Here is a 25,265-nt window from a genome sequence, read left to right as displayed (position 1 = left end):
CCCTAAGACCAGAGCAAAAGGGAGGATTTGGCTCAGCACAGCCAACTCCATCCTTAGAGGAAGTCCAGTGCTCATCCTGAAAGAGTCCTCACTCCCCATCAAGCTGAGCAGGTCCATAACTTGGACCGCACATAGGCACTTCCCCATACTTGATGGCTGGCAGCACGCCTCTGTCCCCATGCTCACTGTGGGGGCCTGCCTCCTCCCTGAGCTCTAACTCATTTATTAAAGGTTGACAGCTCCTGTTTTCACACCTAGGACTCCTACTTCCCTCTATTCCCAACCCCTTTACTCGGGGCATTCTCCCAGAAAGGAAGCTGGGGACTAGCTGCTGGGAGTGCTGCTTCTAGGAAGCTGCCAGGACCTGGGGCTGGTGGGTGAGCTGCTGGCACGAGTGCTCTGCCTGGACAGAGGAGCTGCCGCCTGGCCACCCAGCAGACTGCATCACTTTACCTTTTCACACTCGTCTGGTATTCAGTCCTCTGCCGACACAGCTCTGCCCTGAGCTCCGTGACCAGGCTATGAAGAGTCTCAGAGTGGCGGGCATGGTCCTGACGAGGGCTGCCTGGGTCACTGGGCTCACTGCTGCTGATGCAGGTGCCCACCTCATCGAGGCTGTGGCCCAAGTCTGGGGATCTGCGGTCATCACTGCTACTGGGGAAAGGGGAGGTCTCAAGGGGTCCCTCAGTGTGCAAGGAGCTGCAGGCTGATGAGTCACTGGCGCGGCAGGCAGTGCAGCTGCTGACTGAGCCCCCCATCGAGGGATCACAGGATGAGGCGCCGGACCACCCAATGCTGGCCACACTGGGAGTGCTGGGGAAGAGGCCACAGGGGGGCACATTGTCGTAGGTGGAAAGTCTTTGCACAGAGCCCGAGTCCTTGAGCCGATCTCCAGAGGAGGCCCGACGGTGGCCACGCAGGGAAGACAGCCCATTCATGAGCCAGTTCCCGCCAGAAGAGATGATGGGCACCTCTAGGGATGAGCTGCCCACCTTAGGGCTCCCAGACCGGGACCCTGACTGCCGGAAGGAAGACTTCCAGTTGGGCAGAGTCTGCACCTTCTTCCCAGGACTAGCAGTGGCAGGGCTGCTTCGGCCACCCAGGCCTGAGGGAGAGGTCCTAGCGAGCGCCGCCACCGTGGCCCCGTCCAGAGAGGAGGTCCTATGTGAGGGCAGACCTGGGGTGCTGGGGCTGCCAGGCGCTGCCTGGCTGTCCCTCGTGACCTCCTCAGAGTCCCATCCCACGGTGCATGATGGGGCTCCTCGTGGGGAAGCCGGCCCTTCGGTGGGCCTTGCAGTGAACAGCTGGCTATGCTTGCGGATCAGGATGGTCATCAGGTGCTGCACCAGGGAAGTGCCTGCCAGAGAAAGGGAACAAGAAAGGCTGACTGTGATAGTCTCCCAGCCCACTTTGCAGGGTGGGGGGTGCTAAGCTGGAGAGAACTATGCAAAAGCTTGCCATCAGTGGCCCAAAGGAAAGCATGGCAATCACATCTTTCAAGTCTAGGCAAGACGGAAGGATGATGCCCGAGAATCCCCTTCCTCTGACAGATGTAGGCGCTGTGCCTCCAAGCCCACTCCATCCAGCCGGTGGGAGGGAAGAAAGCAGATGCAAGTGACTGGTGAGTACTGGCTGGCCCCTGCGCTCCTTAGCTGGGACTGGTGGTGGGCGTCCTGTCGCGAACAGCATGACTGCGCACCAAACCCTCCAGGACAAACTCCCACAGAGCCCCCCAGTATGGGCTGTCATTTCCATGCCAGCCTGCACCTGTGCCCTTTGGCACATCTGCTCATGGACAGTCATCTGCCTTCAGTTTCTTCATCTATAAAATGGGGGCAATAACTGCAACAAAGGCTGCTTGTTTAGATTAAAATGAAGTGATAGAAGTAAAGCATTTAGTAGAACACTGACTTACTGAAAATAGCTGCTATTTTTATCATTGTTATTATTGATTATAGAACAAATTCCCCAGGGTTTGCAAAAACTTTGACATCCAGGAGCCTGTGGCAATTACTTAAGTAAAGCCAAAAACTGTGTGTATTTAAGGGCAGAGATGCTGACTTTTCTATGCCCTACCCCAGTCTCTCCTGCCATTCTAACTTCACCCAAAGACCCACTGTTGCCACTCTCAGGGCAGAGTTCCTTTTCCTGTTGTGTTATAGCTGAATCCCACTGGGGAGGGAGACCCCATTGGCATGGAAGGAGGACACAGGGGGTTAGTGAGGAGGTCTAGAGAGGTTCCTGCTGAGTTCCCAGCGATGTAGCTGCTGGAGCCACCCCTTCCACGGGCCTGGGCCCGGGCTGTGCAGTGTAATGCCTCTGAGGACTTGCTGGGATCACTTTGATCCCAGTACCTTCCAGTACACCCAGTAACACCCAGTACCTTCCATGATGGTCACTGGGTCTTCTATCTGTGGCCGAAGTATGTTAGGTCCAAAAACAGTTGCCAGGTTCTGGACACTCATCTTGTTGACATTTGAGTGGGACTGAACTTCATCCAGAAATCTGTAAAGTAAGGAAGAGACAGTCGGCTAAGAAGTAAATCCTGATGCCAGGCCTCCATCCCTGCCCCGTCCACACCCACACATTTCCACAGTTGACAGGTACTGCTGGCTGCCTCTGCTAGACTTGGAAGATCCAGGATCTTCAAGGAATGTCGTCAGAAGCAAAGGCTGTGGGACAAGGTTCCATCATCAGCATGAAGGAGGACACGTGACTCTCCCACTTGCAGTAAGGCAGATGCCCAGGAAGGTTCAAACTCCCCAGGCAAAAGACTGGGTATGGGGCACCCTACATGCCCAGGTCAAAGCCAGTGAGAAGACAGTGAAAGGCACCCAGAGACAACAGAAGACACAGGATGGTGTGTCCCTTTGTTTCAGAAGTGAGCCATTCAAGACTGCCTGTTGGCTTGATCAACACAGTGGCAAGTGTGGGGTCAGAGAATGACCCAAGTTCCCCCTGTGAAGAGCACAGAGCCAGGGCACAGGGAAGGAAGCTCTCCCAACCACTTACTTGCAGATATATCTGAGCAAATTGTAATTGGCCAGGGGAAGGCTGCTCACTTGTTTCGTCAACTCCAGAGTTCCCTTGGGATTGAGAGAGGAAAACAGCATTTCAAACACCAGCAATGAGGCCCTAGGCCCAGGATGCTTCTAGAGCGAGGGGTTGGGTAGAGGAAGGAGATGGGCAGGAGTTGGGGAGTGGAACCAGAGGCCAGAATTCCATCTGTGGCCATATGGCTCAGCCCAGGTGACCAGAAGGTACCACCCCTCCATCTCCCTCCGAGTGGAGGCCAGGGCCAGGCTGGTGACCTAAGGAAACAGATTAGTTTCAGGGAGCTGCTGTGAAGGGTGTGCCTCTGCAGAGCCACAGAGGAATGTCAAGGCCAGCACTCAGCTCACTTATCGAGGTACAAATATTTGCCAGATAAAGACCCTCATCTCCCACATGGCCACAGGGAGAGCAAACAGTTCTTTCCAAGCAGGAGCTGGACGGTGCTTTAGGCAGGCACCTGTGTGTGTGGTTGGGGGGCAGAGGGGGCTCTATACTGGGAGGACTCAAATTCTTTTCAGAGGAGACAGGATGTAGAAAGGCCTGGTTGAAAGGCCTTGTGAAAGGCCTGGTTGTTTTGAAGCCTGGGGCTGGCCTGGGTAGCAGGGTTGGGTAGAGGAGCAGGCAGTGAAGAGGACTGTCTACTAGGTGGCAACCTGAGCCAGACACTCTGCACTCTATGATGGGAATGTGCCTGCCTAGGAGGTGCCTGCCCCTACCAGAGGAGGAGCCCACACACAGGGAGGGTCCTGCACAAAGAGGGGATGTTCCACTGCCCCCCCCCACCCGAGACTCTCCACTCACAGCAGGATGCTCCAGTCTTACCCCTCCTTGCAGAGAGGGATGCTCCAGTCACTCTCCCATACACATTAGATCAAGATGCTTCAGGGCCCCCCCTCCCAAACATACAACATGCTCCAGCTAGTCCCCAAGAGTTTTTACTGATGATACATGTACCCCTGCCCAATCTGGTGCCTGGCAGGCCCACCCCAGGGATGGATACCCAGGAGCTACTAACCTCCCCCTCGTCTTTGGTGAGCAGCTGGGCGCAGCTGAGGAAGTCCTCGTACCTGGCGAAGGGCACCACAGGCTCGGGGAGCTCCCGTAGGTAGAGCTTCAGCAGGGAGGCCACTGTGTGCACGTCTGTTGTGCTGCAGGTGAGGGAACATTCATAAGGCCTGGGCACCATGAGTGGCCCACCCTGCTAGGCGCAATTTCTGCTTTCAGCTTCTGGTGAGGGTGTGCCTGCAGGGATCTTCCTTTGCTACCTGGTCAGTGGCCCAGCTGCTTCCAGGAGCAATGGTTTGGGGTCAGAGAGGGTAGGGACTGGAGCTCCAACTTAGGCACAGCCCACCTGCTCAGAAGACCTCATGTCTATGTCAGTCCAAGGGGGCAGCAGCACTCCCTCACAGGGACTTAAGGGACTGAAGTTCATGCTGCTGCTGCTCCCCTCACAGTGAATGCTCTGTGTAGGAGGAATCAAGCACAACCCAGGCTGTGCTTTAGACAGGTGAAGAGGTCCTGTGACGACTGGCCAAGAAATGAGTGGGAATGAAGTGTCCCTTTTGGGCCTGGAGGACATCCCCAGGGCCTTCTGAAGATGATGTGGGAGCTGCCCTGCTGTTCTTCGCCAGAGCCTGGGCTTGCTGATGCCAACCTGACTGGGGTCCCATGCCTGCCGTGCAGGCTGCTGAGCTACTTCAAAGAGTGGTTGTCCCCAGGCACAGGGTAGCAGGGACCAGGCAGGTCAGACGTCAGGCCCTTTCTCCCTGGCTTCTGGGCATCTACTCAAACTATGAACACTTGGGCTCCCATGCTCATCGCTTCATTTCCAGTGCCCCAGCTGCCTCTGTAGGCCTTGGTCTCTAGCTCCCAGCTAAGAGCTACACAGCTGAAGGGGGGGCCCTATAGTGGGTGAAAGCCCTGATCATGTTGGGCTCTGGGTTCACGTCCTAGAATAGTCCTGGCACCTCCAAACTTGATTTCCAAGCTGGACCTGGCCCCTGGTATTTCATCTGCCTTTCTAGGCCCTGGATTTAAACTCTGGACCTCATGAGAAGTGCTCAGGAAAAATAAGCCTGTCACCTGTGGAATGAGGCTGTGCCAGTAAGCTGCCATCTGGTCCTGGCTATCCAAGACTGGTCTCACTGAGCAAATTCCTAGAGTCCCTAATAGCTCTGGCATTTGGATTCTGAATATATGGGATTCCATATACTCACAGGCATCTCAAATTCACACACACAGGATACTGCTCATGTCTTCTGCCTTCTCCCCGGCCACCACCTCTGCCCACCCCTTCTACTGGGTGCCTACAGCCCCAGAAGGTTCCTAGGCTTTAGCCCAATGGTCCCTTCTCTCAAGGAGGCCAGTGGGTTTGGTGCCATGTGACTAGAGCCCTAGGAGGATGGAGGAGGGACAGGAAGCAGAGAAGACAGGCATGCTTGGCCTTTGGAAAGACATGCGCAGTGAAAGCAAAGTGGTGCGATCAACTGCTTGTTTTGAGGTCTCCTCTTGGTGGGGGTGGTGGAATTATTTCCATTCTGGAGAATTGGACAGAGAGCCCCCTCTACTCTGCAGATCTCATTGGCTACACACTGCCAGAAGCTCCTGGCTGCCCACAGATCACTGGACTGCTAGGCCTTGGAGGTCCAGCCCCCAGCCTGTGAGATGCCCTCCCTTCCCCCGCCTGTGAGGTGGCCCCAGTTCATCTGGCTCACAGGTCTCTGCTGCCCAGCCCTGCCCAGCAACGTGGCCCACCGCTTGACTTTTGAATTCTCCTTCTTTCTACCTGGGAATGTACTTCATTACCATCTTCCACCCTACTAACCAATATTTCCCTGTCACAGCTGGTCAGAGCTTTTTCTAGGTGATTATTTTGAACTCCACTTCCTCCTCCCTCTCACACATACCTGTCTGAATCCAGGATCCCCAACCCTAACACCCAAAGAGGACATTTCATCCTGTCGCCCACAGCACTATGGGCACCCAGCCGCCTGTGAGCCCCTCCTGTACAGATGCACTGAACCTCTTCTTCCTTTAGGCTCACTGCATTTGTGGAGGGAGGCTGGGCAGTCACAGACGTGCGACCTGTGCTGGAGCCCAAATCAGCTTCTGCCCTCATGTCAGAGCAACCTGGACTGAGGCAAATAACCAAAAGCCTCAATTTCTCCATCTGGTAACACCTCCATTCCTTGACATCCCTTCATTTCCAAGGATCCCCCCAAGTCAGTATCAATTTCAGAACAGGGCCATAGTCTCCTGCCTGTCCCCTGCAATTCTCCACACAGGACCCTGGCCCATATTTCCTGCTTTTGATCCTCTGGTTGCCTCTTATCACCAGACTCCACTTTTCAGGAGTGGGGATGTACAAGTCACCAGGCTGCCTGCTGCAACGACCCTCTGGGAACCAGGAACACACCCTACTCTGTGCTTGTGCTTACGGGCCATGCAGGGTGAGGGTGGAGGGACCCAGTGGTGATTCCCTGTGTGTGCTTACTTGTTTGTCATCTGTCCTGGCTATGTAGGGGCAGGACCTGGTCTTGGCAACTACATGATGGGGCTTCTACAGAGGACCTGGTAAGCACCAGTGATGGATCCAGGAAGGTGGAGGGGACTCCCTTCCTGTCCTGAAACCTGAGTGGATGTGGGGCTGAGCTACTGTTCCATGTTGCCACTGAAGGGGTGAGTCACAGGGAAGAAGCAATGCCAAGAGACAGACCCTGCTGAGGCCTGGGGTCCTGAATGGAGCCTGTGGAGGGGACCCTTTTCTTTTACCTGGATTGGGGCCTCATTTGTGGCAGCACCCATTCCTGACAGGAGACCCAGGGCTGCTGCGGTGATTTTGTGCCCATTGGGAGATCTGGTTAAGCACACATGTACCAACATAGGGGAACCATCCCACCCACCATCCTACTATCAAGCTTCCGAGATGTCAGCCCACTCCTGCCCACTGGAGCTGGCACCATGAGAGGATGGGCAGGGGGAATGGGCAAGTGGCCCCATCTGTATCCCCTAGGAACTCACCTGTCAAATAGTGGCTTCTCCCCACAGTCGAAGGAATCCTGCAGGTCCCTCACCAGGTTGGCCTGGCCTGGCATGCGGAAGAGCCCTTCCTCAGTGAGCCCGCGTTCCCGAATGAAGTCCACACATTGTTCCACCAGCAGGGGGGCCAGGCGGGGGCCGTACTTCCGCTCATGGTGGACTGTGTCCTCTAAGCGCTGCCCAAAGATCCCTGGGCACAGAGAAGATCTGGTCACTCTCAACCATTCAGCTCAGGGGGGGGTGGGCACTTCAAATGATGGACAAGGGGTGCGATGAAGGACCAAAGATGGCTCCTCCTGGGGGAATAAATTGGAAACCAGGAGGGCACACACACCAGGCAGGGAGCAGGAAGGCGTAGCAGACATGTGGCCTGTCCTGTCCAGGGAAGCTTGTCCAAGCCTGAGGAACCTTTCACGGAGGCCCTGGGAGCATGCATTATATACTTTATCTATTATTTATGCTACACTAACCTCTGTGCCCAATGGAGTACTTTTTAAAAACCAAGGACTATATCCACCAAAAGATAGGCCCTCTATAATGTTATTAGTGGCACTCTTTGCAGTCCCTCCAAGCAGGCAGTCACCAAATGCCCACCAACAGATGTGGAACATGAGTCTCTTCACACTGGGGCACAGGACAGTAATGAGAATCAGTGAGGCACAGCTCAGGCAACAAGACAAAAAAATCGAAAACAAAACTCCATGATTCAACAACCGCACTTCTGGGTATATACCCCAAAGATGTCAACGAGGATGTCAACGAGTTATCTGTATGCCCAAGTCATCGTACCACTGTTCACAACAACCCAAAAGTGGAAGCACCTACAGATGCATGGATAAACAAAATATGGTCTGTCCATACAGCAAGATATTATTCAGCCTTGAAAGGAAATTCTGACATACGCTATAGCCTTGAGGACATCGTCCAAAGTGAAAGAAGCCAGCCACAAAAGCACAAATTGTGTCTGATTCAACTTACATGAGGTTTGTAAGTAGATAAAAACAGAAACTAGGGCCTCCCTGGTGATGCAAGGAGTTCAGCAACCTATGAATCTGTCCGCAGCCACTGCAGCACGAGTTTGATCCCCAGGTGGCCAGGGGGCTACCCACATGATGCAGCAGACCTCTCCTGACTTGCCCGCTGCTCCCCTCAGCAGTAACTGTCAGTCAACCTGCCTGTTCTGTTCCCCACTCTGTCTCTGGTGAATCCTCTCACCCCTCCCCCCCATGCCTCTGGCTTGTACACCAGTTCTTATGTGAATAAATAAATCTTAAAAAAAAAAAAAAAAAAACAGAGAAGGTAGAAAGGGCCTGGAGTCCCCTGGAGTGGGGACTGGGGATTATTATTTAATGGGCATAGTTTAAAAGTTCTGGAGATGATGGTGATGACTGTTGCACATTATGATTGTGCTTAACGCCACTCAACTATACACTCAAAGATGGTTAAGATGTTCAATTTTATGTATGTTACGTCTATTTTACCAAAATAAAAACAAAAATAAGGACTAAATTGTGAGCAGAAACCAACCCCAGAGCACACACTTCATGACTCCGTTTATATAAAGTGGAAAACAAGGTCAGGACATAACTACTTTGGTAGTTCAGTGACCAGAAGGTGGCTCGTAGGACGCTGGGAATACTGTTTCTGGATCTGGACACTGTTCGACCCAGCTGTGATCACTTTGAGAAAATCCATTTTTCATACTGTACACTTGTAATTTGTAGATTTTTCTGTGTGCTACATTTCAATAACACTTGCAAAAAAAAAAAAATCAGGAAGCAAAAAATCCAAAACTTTTAGTATAGGACATGAAAACAAATGAGGGATATTGGAAGAGAGAAAGTAGAGGAACGTTTGATGGAGAAACCTATGACACCAAATATACAGCTGGATTAAGAGGTTCCTGGTAGCCCAGGCAAAAAGCAGGAGTTGAGATCACAGAGCTCTCTATTTTGCAGTGAGAGGAACATGAGAAACAGACTTCTCCCAGTCCCAAATTTCCCAAGGCCTTGGGAATGCCTTATGTCTTCCACATCCACAATGCTGAGCCTTTCGCAGCAGGGTGGATTTGGGTGTACCGGGGGCGCGATGTCAAGGTTCCCTTGCAGGCAGTGCCGTAGTCTCAGTGAAAGCAGCCCAGGCATGTGGCTTCCTGAGACCTGGATGGTGAGTCACCCAGAGAGAGGATCAACCCTCCCCTGCCAGTGAGCAGTAGGACTCTTGGCTTCCTGCACACAATGGCTGTTTAGAAAGATGACACATCAATCCCCAGTACAATGCCTGCCATAGAGCAGGACGCAGTAAAGGTTCCTTCTCACCCTCCTCAACCAAAAGGCAAAGTATACTTCTGTGTCTTCTAGGAAGGATGAAGACTTCGCCCGTGTGTTTTAGAAACCACACCCATGTGGAGTGTACCCAGTGATACCATCAGTGCTTTAGGGAAAAGCGTGTGTATATGTGCATGTGTGGGTACTGTGCATGCATGCATGTGTGCAGGGGGCATATATACACACACGTGTGTGTGTAAAGTGCTGAGTAGCCAACAACCTGGCATTTGTGGTGTAGGTGTGACTCTACATATATCAGTGTATTCTCATATATTAGTACATTTCAGCTTCACGCAATAGTTAATTTAGGGATTTACTGTTATTGTTACATCCTCATCATCTTAGCTGGTCCTGGAGTCATGGACCCCACAGCTTTCTCAGTCAGGGCTCAAGTGCCTGTGCTCAACCTTGGGCCACAAGTGCGCAAGATGTTCTTATTTGGCTAGTATGATGTTTGAAACATTTTTGGAGAGAGGTCAGGTCAGACTCCAGCCCTGAGTTGCTGCATTCAGCTGCTCATAGGTGACTGAAGGCCACAATCAGGCAAGAGGGACACTAGGGAAAAGAATTCTAAAATTTTCTGAGACCCACGAATCTTGGGTAATACCATGTAGCCTCCTCTAGGCTCCAGTCCCAGGACATCTACCATTCACCCACCCATCACTCTCCACTTGTGCCTGACGCTGTCCTGGGTATCAGAGAGCCTCAGAGATACCCAGAGGAACAGAAACATGTAACTCCTACCAAGGCCACCTGGGCTGCCTCCCCGCCACCCCCCACCCCCGCCCCCAGGACAAACTCCAAACTTGATAGGCAGGCCCCCTTCCTCCACCAGCCTTAGAGTTGCAGAATGTGGGTCAGATGGAGGACAGCTATTTCATGCCAAGCTCAGCACAACCACTGCCACCTCCATGGAGCCCTCCTGACCCTCCCTCCTCCCTACCCCTCCAAAATGGCTGTGAGAGTGGGACAGGGAAGTTCTCATGGTGCCGGGTGCTTCTACAGGGGCACTTCATGGAGGAAGTGACATAAGACCTAGGGTCTAAGAACGAGCAGAGGTCACAAGATAGGCTTGAGTGGGTATGTTTGAAGAGGCTGCATGTTTGAAGAGGTGGGGGCACATCAGTACCCTGCCCTGGTAAAGGACCATGCCATGTGAGCCCTCACCTGGAACATTGCTCAGGGGCTCTGAGAAATGACAAGACTCCCCCAGAGGCCCTCACAGTGCTGAGCCTGGTGAGAGTTTTGGATTAGGGTGGGGACAAAGGCAGCAGGTGATGGTCAAAGCAGAGGGCCATAAAGACAGGGATTCTGAGCCTGTTTCTGCACTAATCCGGGTGCATGTCCTAGCTAAGCCACTGAGGAGTAGCTGGTCCCCTTTCTTGGGCCTCAGTTTCTTCATCTCTAAAGTGGGAATAATGACCCCTGTCTTTAGGGGCTTCCCTGAGGCCCTGCCCCCTGGGACTGAGCTGCCCATCAAGCCCTGGCACTGAGCCCACATTCCCAGCACAAGTACATGGAGCCTTGCCTGAGACCTTACACAGGCTTCAGGTGTAAGCTGCCCCCCCTACTACCCTTTGAGGGGAGACACCTCCATGAGCTCTATAGGAAAGCCTCCTTCCAGCTCAGCCTCCAGGGCTTCCTTCCCAGATGTCCTGTGAGAGGCACCCTCTACTCAGGCTACAGGCCTGGCCTCCATCTGCCTGGGGGCTCTGCCCACCACCTCCCACCAACCGGGACCTCTTCAACAGCCTGGCAGTGCTTGGAGGAGCGGTGCTGAACTTCCTCAGCCCTCCTGGCACGTTTGGAGGGAGAGCCTTGCCAAGAACCAGTTGCAGTAGGTTTGTCAGATCACTGGAAACCCAGCCAGCATGTGAGTTCCTCGAGGTCCCAGCCCACACTCTCACAAAGCACCGGCTCTGCCACCAGAGAGGAAACTGGCAGAGGCTGTCCTTCCTCTGGATGAACCTGCTGACAGGCTTAGGGCTGGGCCTCCTCCCCTGCCAGCTGCTCCCTGGCAAAGCCCGGTTCTTCCTGAATCCCATGCAGGAGCAGGAAGCCACAGGCTGAGGCGTCAGCTGATTCAGATCTTTTGGCATAACCTGGGCACAGTCCTCAACTTCTTTGCGCCTCAGTCTCTGCCACTTTGTGGGACTGTGGACAGCCTTAGCAGAGCTGACCAGAGCAGACACACTCAAGCAGGTGCCTGATAAAGTGCTCTTCCGACCCAGAGCTGGTCCCATGGGCCCAATGAGAAAGAGAGCTAGCCCGGATTCCCTCTTGGAGCTGATCCCTGGGCACAGACCTCACGCCTGCTCTGGCCATTCTGTGGTTCTCCCAGTTGGTGCAGGGGCAAAAGGGAGGGAGCCACAGTCAGAACAGGAAGCCACAGTCAGGGAAGAGACACAAGGAGGAAAATGATTCTAACATTATCTCCAGAGGTTCCCCAAGTTTAGGAAATTAATCCCTTCTGGGTCTCATCTCCACTCCCCAGGACACCTGCATCCTCTTGGGCGTGGGTGCCCTGGTTTGCAAATCCACACTTTCATTTTTCCCCACGCTGGTTCCCTCCACCTCCCCCCAAGTACAAGAGAGCCAGAGAGCTGCCCTGAGGGCTGTAAAAGACAAATCCCACCCGCTGTCCCAATGATACCCCTTCCCTGCCTCCTCCTGCCCATCCGGCCTCACCAACCAACAGGTTAAAGTCAGCGCAGGACAAGGGGAAATACAGGCCGAGGTAAGCACGCCGTGGGGGTGGGGGCAGGGCACAGTGGTCACCGCCCTCCTGGAGGTGGCCAGCCCGGGGTCAGCCGGCCGGGGCAGCACAGACAGAGGCCTTCGGCGGTCCAGGGAGGCAGACGCGGTGAGCACGGGCTGGAGTGGGCAGCATCCCCCGTATCCTCTCGCCAGCGGTGGGGGCGACGAGGATCCTTTCCAAGTCCACCCCCAGCCTGCTTCAGTCTCCTTATCTCCGGCGCGGGACACGCACCCCCAGCGCAGGGGGCAGAAGGAGGGTCCCGACCGCTGTCTCCTCCCGCACACGCCCGCCCCCAGCCAGGCGCGCAGCCCCTGCCGGCACCCGGACACCCCCTGGCTCCCTCCGGGTCCCGTGCGCCGCTCGCCCAGCCCAGCGCTCTCCGTGCGCGCCGGCCGAGGTCCCAGCGCGCTCTCCCCGCGGACTCGCGGGGCGCCCGCACCCGGTCCCGCCCTACCTGGGGCGGCGGGCGCGCAGCAGGCGGGCAGGCGGCAGGGCGGCCGCGGGCAGGCGCGGCACCCGGAGAAGGCCCTCGCGGCCGGCATCAGGCCCATGGCTCGCCCGGGCGCGGCGGCGCAGCAGTGGCAGGAATGCCCGGCATGCGCGCAGGTAGCGTCTTGCCCGCCGCCCGCCCGGGGCCGGGACCCTGGAAGGAGGGAGGGCCTGGGACTTGTAAGTTCCTGAAATGCCACGCCTGGAGTTGGCCCCCGTGGAAGAGCGCCCGTCCCAAACTCCTAGCCCCCTTTTCCTTCATGCTATTAGGCACCATAGAAATACTAGCCACTCCCAACGCGTCCCAGCACCCTTTACCGAAGCCTGGCGTTAGGAGCTCGGGTTGGGTCCTCAGACTAGAAAGCAGGCACTCCGGGTAGAGCTACGGGGGCTTAAGAGGCCAGGTAATCGGGTCTGAGTCACCCAACCTGGGGAGCATTTAAGCCCAGACCTACAGCTGGGCTGCTGCTGACTTCAGAGCTGAAGCTCAGGGCTTCCAGGCTCTGTCCTGCCTGGGGCAGGCGCTCTAGAGCCAGGGAGGGTGGCTGGGGCATAATGCCTAGTATCTTGAGCAGCCCTGTGTGGTAGGTATTAATGTCCCCATTTTACAGAAGAGCAGCTGAGGCTTAGGAGAATTTATGTAATTTGCCTCGGGTCACACAGTTGGTAGGTGACAGATCTTCAGACCTAAATTCTTCCCGCAAGGCCTATGTTCATCCCAGGGTAGGATTCTGTCCCTGTGAAAGGAGCCCACAATCCCACACTTGCAAAGTGTGAGCACCTGCCAGGCATGAAGGGCAGCCTCAGGACAGTCGGAAAAAGAAGCAAGAAGGGGGCCATGCAAGTAGAAGGAGCCCCCCAGGGTATGTGGACAGTGTTCTGTAAGGAAGAGCTTAGGGGGCCCTGGGGCTGGAGAGGTTGCTTATCCCAAAGCTCAGTGTGCAGGGCAGGGTCACTCTTGTTGCTCTTACTAATCAGGGCCTGGGCTAGGGGGAAGCAAGTGAGGCACTCACCACTGGTGCAAAATTTAAAGGACCGTCCCAAACTTCAGTAATCAAGATACTGAAGCTTTTAATATTGTTGGGGTCCCCTAGCAACCAGAAACACCCTGCTCACCTCCACAATTAAACCTCTGGGAAGGAAGAAAGTAGTGCCCCTCCCCCAAGTCCAGAACTTGGGAGGATTTCAGCCCCCACCCTACGCTAGTATCACGCCCAGGACTAGAAAGCTTCACCTGACCTGGGGCACAGTATTTGAGGGGGCACGCCTTCAAATACTGAAGGTTTTACTATTGTTGTCATGATGACAACAATATTAAAAAATGCACATTGATATAAAACATCCATGAGGTACAAGAAATAAAGACAGGCTCTAACTCTACAGTTACACAGATTTTTGAGATTGAGTGTCTCACCCTAATCCCACCCAGGGATCCTATATTTAAAATTTGGGCACTTTGAAAATGTAACTAAATTAAGGATGGAGGGATTATATTGGATTGTACCAGTGGGCCTTATCAGGGAGGCAGAAGGCGATTTGACTACAGAAGAGGAGGTTGCGTAAGGAGGGAAGCAGAAACTGGAGTGATCAGGCCACCACCAAGGAATGTGGGCAGAGGCAAGAACAGATTCTGCCCTGGGGCCCTCAGAAACAACCAGCCCTGCAGACACCTTGATTTTAGCCTCCTAAGTCTCATCCTGACACCTGACCTCTGAAACTGGGAAAAGAATAAACTTGTGATTTAAGCTGCTAAATTCGTGGCAATTTGTCAGAGCAGTGATAGGAAATGAATTCCGTGGACTATCTGCATTAATTTTTATTTTAAAAATTAGAATATTTATCATGATTACTGAGTTTTGGGTGCCCCCTTAAAATACTGTGCCCCAGGTCAAGTGGTTTTCTAGTCCTGGGCCTGATATTAGTGTGGGGGGGGGCTGAAATCCTCCCAAGTCCTGGATGTGGGGGAGGGGCACTACTTTCTCCCTTCCCAGAGGTTTAATCTTGGAGGTGAGCAGGGTGTTTCTGGTTGCTAGGGGACCCCAAGTCAAGGAGCACCCTGCCCTAAATTGCTAATAAAAAAAAGCCCAGGGCTCCCACAACTGGGAACCTACCAAGTCTGACCAGTTCCATCCAGGTGTAGGGTAAGGAAAAATGTCAGGCTTTTCTGCCCTCCCGCCATCAGGATAGATGAGGGATCCTTGTCCTGAATGCATGCCTGATGGCGGGCACCTGGAGTAGGGTGTGGGCATAGGTAGATGGGATTCGCCTGGGCTGAGACTGGGCTTTTAAGGGCTGCGTCACGGGGACGCCAGCAGAAGCCGAAAGAGAAGCCGAGAAAGAAGTAGCAGAAGCCAAAAGAGAAGCTGAGAGAGAAGCAAAGAAGCAGAAGCAGAGATCACTGGAGAGCCCAGATAGAGTGAAGACTTGCTGAGGGCTGGGAGAACTGCCAGCCTCCCGGGCCCCCAGCACCCCTGCCTGCTGTGCACCGGGTAAATCCCAATAAAAGACCTGCAAAATCCACCCAGGACTCTCTAGCACTCCACCTTTACCCGGTCTGCTGGATCAGAAAACCTGCACTGTGTCCGTTCCTGACCCTACACCAGGTTAAAGAGAAGAGTCAGAGACTGAGTAGGGGCACCTACTTTGGAGGCAAGTGGGGCTCTCCCAGGTAGGCAGGTGGGCTCTGGAGCTCTCCTGCTTTCTCTTCTTTGACCCTCGGTTTCCCCCATGTGGTCCCTGAGGTAGACCTGTCAGTCTCTGGAGAAGCCTTCCCACCCCTAACGAGATTCCCAGGGTGGAAGTCTACAGCTGCCCCCCATTTAGAAGGCTGGACTCTGGCGGACACTGCCATAATGGGCCCCAGGGTAAGCCCTGGCCAGGCTAACAGGCTTGTGGGGAGGGGGGGGTCTGTTGGGGCACGTATACAGAGGGTTTACTCTTCTTAGGGCAGGTCCCGGGAGGCCTTCATCCCTGAGATGTGTGTCCTAAAGTTTGGGCTGGGTCCAGGACCTCAAGGACTGTGCTCTGCCTTCATTGCCTACCCCCACCCCCCAACACACACCCCCACCCCCCCACCCCCCCTGCTAGACAACTCAGATCCAGGAGGCTATGGCACTCTGACTCTTGCCTGGCAATGGAGAATCTCAAGATGGGCTCACGCTGCAGGCAGGCTGCCCCTGCTCCCAGCCCTGCTGTGTGCTCTTTGACAAATTGTTGAACCTCTCTGGGCCTCTCTACAACTCATACAACAAACTCCTGGCCAAGCATGAGATCCCTCCCCCTTTCCTCAGACTGTTGTAGGGGACCAAGGCTGCCTAGGAGGGGCCTGACACCACAGAACCTGAAGGCCTCCGGGCATCATGCTCTCCAGAGTGAGCATCCACCATGGCAGCTTTGCACTCCAGCTGGCCTGGGGTAGAATGCAGGCCTCCTGTTTACTTCTTTGTGAAGGGGCAGATCACCTGAGCCTACCTGCTGCTCAGCCCATAGAAGGTGATGTAACAAAACTGATTTCATTGGCAAATGTGAAGGTGAATCAGAAGCCAGCTGGGCAGGGAAATGCAAAACAAATGTTAGCTGTTCTAGTGAGCAGCTCTCTCCACCCAGCTCTCCCCTGGTGGCTGGGATCACTGGAGCATGCAGAAGGGTGGCTACACACTCACGCCGGCCCAGCTTGCAATGACCACAACAAACCCTTTTCTGACCCTGGGATCTGAGCTTAGTACTTAGCAGGCCAAGTGGAGGGGCGCATCTTACCACTGCAGCTGGGAGGGAAGGAGACTCAACAACCCAGCAAGGAGGGTGGAAGGCAGTTGAAGAGCCAGCTGCCCTCGTTTCACAGGAAGCAGTGGTAAGCAGCCCCCTGCCCATCACCTGCTGGTTTGCCAGCCTGGCCCAAGATAAGGCAACCACTTTCCTGGTAAACAGACCCCGGCTTCCTGGCCATCCTGCCAGTGGGAGGTGTGGCTGGGGGCTATTTCCCCTGCCCAAGCTCACAGGCTTATGAGCTCTGTGGGGAAAGAGACCCAAGGGTGCTGTAACAACCCCTCTGCCCAGAAGAGGATGGACTTGCTCTTTAGAGTCTGGGGCTTGACCAGGGCTGAGGCTTGTGGAGGCATGTCCTCCTCAGGGCCCAGTAGGGTGGGCTGAGGGCACCAGTATCAGGTTTCCAGTGTCACTTCTGCTGGCTTAGTGACTGGAAGTCCAGGCCAGGTCAGCGATGGCCTCTCTCCCACCTCTTGGAAAGGCTGTAGGGAAAGGCGTAGGGAATGCCCTGGGTAGGTTAACATTTAGAGGAGCGAGAACCAAGACTCTCCTTGAATCTCCCAGAAGACGCTGGAGCAATGGCTCTGAACAGAAGTGCTGCTCTAGGATCTCAGGCTCCCCAGCCTGGGCTGGGGCCAGTGACCTTTCATTCTGAAACTGATTGTGTCTTAAAGGCTTCCTTTTAGACATGTCATTCCTGTCAATAATGACTCCTACCAGCTGGACTAACAAGGTTGCTTTGTGTCCCTACAAGTGGCCCGAGGCTGGGATTATCTCCATGTCAAGTGTCCTGCCCCATGGCCTCTGGGAACTGCCTTAGTGTCCCCTCCATCCTTCCCCCCATGATTTCTGCAGAACCCAGGGCAGGATTGTGGTTCCGGGACTCAGAGAAAAGTCTCCAGAGGCCTGTGAGAGCCACACATGGTTGGGGCAGTGAGGCTCTGATGTCCACTGCAGGCTGGCAGCCTGGCCCATGGTGTACGTCCCCTGCACAGAACAGTCCCTCTGGGCAGGGACACCATTCCCAAGTGGGTCCCTTGCCCCAGGATTGTCCCTTTATAAGGTTGGGACAAACAGCTCCTGGGTTTTCTCAGCAGTCCCTGTTGGCATGGTAGGTTGGCTGCCAAGCTACTAGTTATTGAGTTCTAACCCTCAGACTCACTTCTGCACCCACCTGTTCCCTCAGCATCTCCGCTGGGGGCATGACTCATAGGCATCCCAAATGTGTCCCAAGGCACAGCTCATTGCTGCCTGGCCCTCTTGATTCATGACAACTCTGGCCTTGCAAACGCTCAGCCACACACCCTGGAGTGCACCCTCAGCGCTCCCTTTCTTTCACACCCACATCCAGGAGATCTTTAGAGCCTACTTTCAAAATAGGCTTGGAAGGTTCCAAGCTTTTCACCACCATCCACCCTAGAGAAAGTGCCCCTTTCTCTTGCTTACATCACTGCAAATATTTCTCCAGGTTCCCCCAAGCCTGTCTGGTCAGCAGTCAGAGTGGGGCTTTGAAACTATCAGATCACATTTCTCTGTGACTCACTCCAGTGGCCCCCATGTAGTTATGCTCACACTCCAATTCCCCTCCTCTCATGCTTTCTCACACCCGCCATTACCAGTTTCCCACATACACTCTGCCAGAACCACCCTTGTCCACGCCGTCAATGAACTGTGGTTCATGTCACTTCTCTTCCCGCTGACCGCACTACAGACCTTGGATACTGCCGTTGATCAGTGCCCCCCGTCTCTTAGATGGTTCCTTCCCTGGATTCTGGTGACCCACTCACCCCTGGCTCCCCTCCCTCACTGCCAGTCCTCTCAGGCCCCTTGGCTGGCTCTTCCTCTGCTCCTGGGCTTCTTACCTGGGAGCAGCTCAGAGCTCAGCCCTGGCCCTCTGCTGTGTGTACACATGCTCCACAGTGTCTCATGCAGCAGGTCTTCAACCCCCACCCTGTGCCGATGGCCCCACACTCTCTCTCCAACCCAGCCCTGCTAATTTCTACATTTAAATGTCTAACTGCCTGCTTGACATCTAACCTGGAGCCTCTAATAGAAATCTCAAACTAGCCCCAAAGTGAACTCTTCATCTTCCTTCCAAACAATTGCACTTCCTGTGTTCTTTCTCATCTGAGTTAATAACTAACCTATTCTTCCAGTTGCTTAGATAAAGCAGCTTGAAATTACCCTTGAATTCTGTCTTGTTCTCTTGCACGCTTCATTACAGCAGGGAACTACTACTTGCTTTACCTTCAAATACCACCAATACCACCAATACCAATACCACCAATACCACCGGGGTCAGGCTACCATCATCTCTCACCTGCATTTTCATGCAATGAACTCTGGACATTTTTCATGTAATGGTCTGCCTGTTTCTGTCCTTGTCTTCTTTCATCTACTCTCAAAATGGGCAGCCAGAGGGATCCCATCAGAATCTGACTGAGGCTCCGCCACTCCTCTGTTCAAAACCCAACATTGGTGCCACTCACTCGGAGGGAAAGCCAGCATGGTCTCCACAGACCAAGTGAACCTACCTACCACCCCATTACTTGTCTGGCCTGTCTTCTCCTCCCTCCTTCACAGACTCTGTTCCAGCCACACTGGCTCCCTCCTCATTGCTCTTCCAACATGGGCACTGCTGCCTCTGCGTCCAAAACTTCTGCCTTTTTCTCAAATGTCACAAAACTCCAACTCCCTGGCTTCCCTGCCTCATTGTTCTCTGCTGAGCTCACCGCCATCAAACCTGCCATGGGATCACTGTCTGCTATCCACTCTTCTACCAGGACGTGCACTACCTGTGGGCAGGGGCCGCATCTGGATCCCCAGTCTTTAGAACAAACATGCAAGTGAATGAATGGCTGGCTGACTGAGTGGATGAATGCCCAGGCAAGAGGAGTTCCAGTCAGGGCCACCCCGGGGCAGGCCATCAGCACAAACAGGCTGCCATGACCAGCTGGCCTGTCCCAGTTTCCCCATTGGGCATGGCCTGCCAGGCTCTCCCCTGACTTTTAGCACACTGCCATTCATGTCTGTCTGAGGGGCTGTTCTCTGCCAGAACAAACATGCTTGAAAAGACCCAGGGTTCCGTTATTAAACAGTGAAAGAAGGCCTGATCCTCTAAGCCTCCTTTCCAGGGGAACCCAAGCTAATAACAGCTTTACTAGGAAACCTTCAGAGGCTGGCTGAGCCCACCTGGGAGTGCCCATGCTTGCCCAGACATGTCCGCTATTACTAACCCCTGGGATTTCTGCATTTCCTCTATGCTCCTGGAGAGGAGATAAGCGCCTTTGATGAAGTTTCTTGTTTTAATTCTTGTAAGTTCTTGCGCAGAGAGCCTGAGAAGGCTGATAGACTCGGGGGCCTGGAGGAGGGCCAAATCCGGGCTCTACTGGGATTGTGGAAATGGTCCCAGTGCTGGGCAAGGATAGTGGGGTGAGGGAGATGAGGGTGAGAGAGAGCATGCACACTCACCTGGGGACCAGCAAACGAAGACATCCTATGACAGCTCCCAGCTAGGCTGGGACAAAGCATTGTCTTTGGGGTCAGAACATCTCTCACCTTCGTTTCTTAGTTCTGCTCCCTGACTAGCCGCATTGTCTTGGGCCAATTACTTAGCCTTTTTGATGCTTAGTTCTCTTCTTTTATCACTTGCTCCTTTATACAGTGAAATATGCACATATGCAGAGAAGTATTTAAAGCCTACATGTACAGATGAACCCACAGTGTACAATGTGCACCTGTGATTACTATCCTGACTTTCACACCATTCATTTCCTTGCTTTTCTTTATATTTTTGCTGGATAATTGTCCATAAATAATAAGGTTGACTTTTGCCCTATTTTTTAAACTTTATATACACTGTATAAAACACACACAGCATGCTACAATTGTGTCTGTTCTTCCCTAGCCCTGCAGTATGTTTTTAGGATTCACGCAGGAGGCTGGGCGGAGCTGGAGTTAATTCTCACTTTGGAGCTTTCCTTTGTAAGAATCTATCCATTGTGTTGTAGCTGAACACTGGGTTAGTGTCGGGCCATCATAAATAAGGCTGCCGTCACATCTGCCGTGTGCACGTCTCCGGGCATGCCTGTGTGCACACTTTGGTTTGGGACATGCACAGCCCTGGAATGGCTGGGACACAGGTGGGCAGAGCTACTGCTTTTGGAAGTAGCAAAACGGCCTAACAATTTCCCTAGCAATATATACAAATGTCTGTGTCTCTCTATCCATGTCACCACTGGGAACCACCTGTCCTCATTTAGTCATTCTGGTGGGTGAGTAGAAGTAGCCCTTTGTGGTCTAATTTGCATTCCCTGATTACTAATGAGGCTGAACACCATGGCCTCATTGGTCAACAGGATTTCTTCTTTTGCAAAGTAGCTGTGCAAGTCTCTTGCCTGTGTGTCTTCTGGCTCATCTGCCTTTGCCTTACTGGTTTGTAGGGCTTTGAGGATTAAGTTGTTTGATGGTGCTATGTGTGGCAAATACATTCTCCCAACTATGGGTTGAATTGTTATTAATCTATCTTTTACAGAACAGATGTTCTTCATTATATGTGGTATAACTTCTTAAGTCTTTTCCTAAAAGATTAAAGCTTTTCATAACTCATTTAAAAAATCTTTCTCTGCCCCAAGATCATGAAAAATGTTATAATTTCCTCCAGGATGCAAAATGCTTCTTGTCATAAATCATAGTCCAGCTGCCCAGTTGGTTTCCCAGCTCCCTTCTGTCCCACTGGCTCACTTTCAACCACCTTGCCCTGGGGAAGTCCCTGGAGACTGCAGACACCCTGGATGGAGGTCTTCTCAGGCCATTAACTGTGGGCCAATCAGTGCAATCGGTGGGGGGCAGGGTGGCCATGACTCATGAGGAAGGCCAGAGTTTTGACTTTCAAAGTTGTTACACTCTTCTACATGAGGGCTTTGTGGTTCTGTGAGAGGTGCTCAGGCCAGCCGCAGCCAGGGAGGGGAGAGGAGAGCTGGTCAGGTGAGAGGTGAAGGGAGGGGCTCCACCTGTGGGGCATGCAAGATCTGAGGATGCGCCCCCAAAGGTGAAGGTCTGCCAGGCTCATGTACTAAAGAACACTGTGCAATGAGACAGAGCACAGCCAGGGCTCCCGTGCCAGGGCCCTGCGAGCCCGAAGGCCCCAGACTCTGATCCTCAGGGCAGCCAGGAAGCGCTGCTGAAAGCTCTTTCGTGGTGATTTCATATGGACACCAACCTGCAGAGACAGCAACTGCCCGGCTGGGAGTCACCTTTCCTTTCCCTCACAGGCTGCGTCCAGGTCATGGGCAAGACCTGGATGCAGATCGCTGGAGCGTCGTCACCATTACTTCTGTTCCCATCCGCGCTCTTGTCCCTGTCACCTCCAGTCTGTCTGATGACTGTCCCTGCCGGCTGCACCCACTCTTATCTTTCCAGAGTCCGCCCCTCATATGGTGGCTACTTTTATATATCCCAAATCAGGTCTGTCTCCTGCTCAGAGCCCGCCTGGTGCCTCCACTGATTTACCACAAAGCAAAACATGAACTCCCCACCATGTCCCCAAGACCTCGGTGACCTCTGGCCTCAGGTCCTCCTTGCTCCCACCCTCACTCCCTCAGGGCACGTGGCCTCTCTGAGATTGCTCAGGTTCCATCACTTATTCCTACCCCAGGGCCTTTGCACTTGCTGGTCCTGCTGCCTGAACACTCTCCCCCCAGCATTCCCTTGGCCCTTCTCTTGGTGGCTTCATTAAGCTGGCGGGGCCAGGATGGCTCACATAATGCCCCCGTGTCCTCTCACTCAGCTTTTCTCTGCTTGTGTGTTTCTCACTATGGATATCACATGACCCATCAAGTATGATCATCTGATTCCTGCAGGCCAGTGGAAGGGAGGGGTGGGGCATAAGAACTGAGTTTACCCCTGAATTTTTAGTGCCTGGAATACAACCTGATACATTTTGGGAACCTAGTATCTTGAATAAAGATGGGAGTAAATGGCAGCTGTTTTCAGATGAGGTTAGAGAACAGGATTCATGAGCAGCTCAGGGGTTCCAGGCCCAGCAGAGACAATGGCACCGCACCCGGGCATCCACTATGATCCTGCCACTGCCCACTTCTGGGGTATATGCAGGCCACATCACACCCACTTAGCGTCCAGCAGGGGCCTGATGGCTCCTCAATTTACAGCAAAACAAAATCTGAAATCCCCAAGACCTCAATGGAACAAACAGACAGAAGCCACAGGACTCTGGTTGGAGGAGGGCATGCTTTTGAGAAATGGCCCTGATTTCGCCACCAGAGCCTGCTTGGTGCCCCAGAGGGTGACTCCTGAGGGCCAGCAGCAGAAGAGGACAACACTGCCCACCTGTCGTAAGAAGTGCAGGGTGCAGCCTGCAAGTGCCGAGTGAGACAGATCTTGCAGGCTCAGTGAGGTACAAAGAGGCTTCATTACCTGGAGGCAAGGGTTCTAGAGGGTGAGCATGCGAGCTACGGGCAGTACCTCCACCAAGTGGGGCCCAGATGACCCGGCGGATGGCCTGTACCCAGTCCTCCATGTCCCGCTGGGAGCTGGCCATGAGCAGGAGCGCCTCGGGGTTGGTCGGCACCTTCTCCCGCTCCCCGGCACCACCTGCAAGACAGGGAGACACAGCTTACTGCAGGGAGCCCTGCGCAGCATTGCCAGGGTGCTCGCCCCCAGTGCTCCCGCCATCTGGCAAATCCTTTCCGCAGCAGCTGGACTGTTGGGCTCTATTTTCATAGCACATCCCTTTCACACCTAACACATCTGTCTTCCGCCCTTTGGGGTTTTTTCTTTTTCTCCTTTAGTCTTTTTTATTTTCCTATATCAAAATAAAAATTATTCAAAGCGTCTTGGGATGCTATCAGAAAAAGAGAGATTTAAGTCAGCTCAGAGAAGTCTGGCGCCCAGAGTAGCCTCACTATTCTGTTTAATCCACTTTACACAGCTTAAGTGCACACTCACTGTCCCTCCCAGCCCGAAGATAAGCATTAATGTTACAGAAGTCTGAGTGTAACCCAGGATGAGCACATGACTCAGGATTCCCCACCTGCCCCCCTCACAGCTACACACAGGCTCATTATCCAAAGGCAGAGGGATGGGGAAGTCCAGACTGTTGTTTGTGAACTGATTCTGTCCCCTACAAGTAGTTCCACTGGTCTTGTCTTCATGTGTAAGCAAACTGATCTTTGACATATACAATAAACTCTACTGAACTTTATGGGCAATGTAAGGGGTTTTTCAAGAATGACCTTGCCTTTCTGTATTCCCCCTTCCACATCCCACAATATGTAACTTATCTGTGTACTTGCAGGGCCACCTGTGGGTGGGGTGAGTCCCAGAGACAGTGGGATGGGGTGGGGAGGTAGTTGGGATGACGAACCGTGAGCAATCCTTGCTGGAGCCTGCAGCCCAGGGATGGAGGCCAGACAGTGGCAAGGGTTCACAGAGCTCTTGGCACCTGCCTGGGGCCCTTCTAGAAGCTGCAGATGCTTAAATGAACAAAGCTGATAGACGTGCCTTCCCTCCTAGGATTCCTTCTTCACAATGACTTGGGAACAAGGGACTGTCACTTGCTGTATTTTCCAGATAAGGAAACTAAGGGATAGTGTGATTACAGAATTTGCCTAAACACACACAACAAAGTCATGGTAGAGCCAGGGAGTCAAAGTCCCCAGCTCTGAGCTCTGACCCACCCCATGCTTCCATCACTCTTCAAGAATGAGCAGCCTTGACAGGGTTGTGCTCTCATAGCACAGCTGGACATGGGACCATCTCTCGACAGGGTCGACCACTCATAGCAATGTGGTCGAGGACTGGGGAAACTAAGGCAGCTGCTCTGAGTGCTGGAACACGGGAAGGTTGTGACCTTGCGGAGGGGGTGCCATGAGCAAGGCGTGGAGATTGGGTAGAAGGGAAGCAGGCTAGAGAGGCCTGTGGGGCCTGAGCTCCGAAGGGCGGGGAGCAAAAAAAGAAAAGACTGTCAGGGTCCTAGGATGCCTTCTGGAGCCTCCTGCTACACACACAGGCCCTGCTGCTTGAGCCCACGCAGTTTACCGGGCAGCAGAGGGAGGGAGCTTAAGGCCGATGGCAGAGCTGCTACCACCAAAGGCTGTCCGCACTGCTTGCTCGGCTGCTGTGGTCAGGCATAGGGGAACAGGAGATGCCACTGAGGTGGGGACGGCATTCGGGCCCCGTCAGGGCCCCCATACCATGTGGGCCATGAGGCCTGGAATGGATGAGTGCTCCAGGCCACTCTTCTGAAAAAGTAAGTCAAGATGACTTAGAAGAAAGAGACCTGGAGATCCTTGGCTCCAAGGATTTGTGGTCACTTGCTTGTCCTAAGTAAATGCTCATGTTTATAACTAATTTGAAATTCTCCAGTTTACGTTTTCCTAAAGAGGGCCACCCAAGTCATATAAACTTCATCTAAGTTTCCCACCAAAGTTGGATCCACTCTGCCCAGAGGCTGGCAGGCGGTCTCATGGACAGCTGGGCTCCTGTGTAGGGTCCTGCCCTCCTGGTACGAGCAGCCTGTGTGCTTCACCTTTCGTGTATTTTCATGTATGTATTATATCCTTATAGAAGTGTTTTCAACTTTTAAGAAACTGCCACAAACTGTTTTCCCAAGTGAGTGCTCCACTTTGCGTTCCCACCTGCAGGGTATGAGAGTTCTAGTTCCTCTACTTTCTAAGCAACACTAGGCTGGTCCGTTTTTTTACTTTTAATCGTTTCCTTGCGTGTGTGTTTAGCATTGTTTGAATTTGCATTCCCAAGTGACAAGGGATGTCAGACAACTGTTTACGTACTGAATTGACCTCTGTATATCTTCT

At 53.4% G+C, this 25,265-nt stretch overlaps 1 protein-coding gene across 7 annotated transcripts in view; it reads right to left on the bottom strand.

Moving 5' to 3' along the window:
* ARHGAP22 (Rho GTPase activating protein 22) overlaps positions 1 to 25,265 on the bottom strand; it is a 147,787-nt gene that overhangs the window by 4,748 nt on the left and 117,774 nt on the right. For 4 of the 7 annotated variants that reach the window (XM_054690234.1, XM_054690235.1, XM_037497025.2 and 1 more), the window contains 6 exons: positions 22,915 to 23,043; positions 7,075 to 7,282; positions 4,070 to 4,202; positions 3,013 to 3,086; positions 2,384 to 2,505; positions 454 to 1,357 (listed from right to left, as the gene is read on the bottom strand). In XM_054690234.1, coding sequence (XP_054546209.1) covers positions 454 to 1,357; positions 2,384 to 2,505; positions 3,013 to 3,086; positions 4,070 to 4,202; positions 7,075 to 7,282; positions 22,915 to 23,043 — 1,570 coding nt within the window. Of the gene's footprint in view, positions 1 to 453; positions 1,358 to 2,383; positions 2,506 to 3,012; positions 3,087 to 4,069; positions 4,203 to 7,074; positions 7,283 to 22,866; positions 23,044 to 25,265 lie in introns of all 7 variants that reach the window. The other 3 variants (XM_054690233.1, XM_037497024.2, XM_054690236.1) reach the window with 2 other exon arrangements.

This window comes from Talpa occidentalis, unplaced genomic scaffold (genome assembly GCF_014898055.3).
Source record: "Talpa occidentalis isolate TD23 unplaced genomic scaffold, MPIMG_talOcc4v2.1 talOcc4.8, whole genome shotgun sequence".
NCBI classification, from domain to species: domain Eukaryota; kingdom Metazoa; phylum Chordata; class Mammalia; order Eulipotyphla; family Talpidae; genus Talpa; species Talpa occidentalis.
Note: the sequence above shows the minus strand (reverse complement) of the source record. Positions and strands in the feature narration are given on the sequence as shown.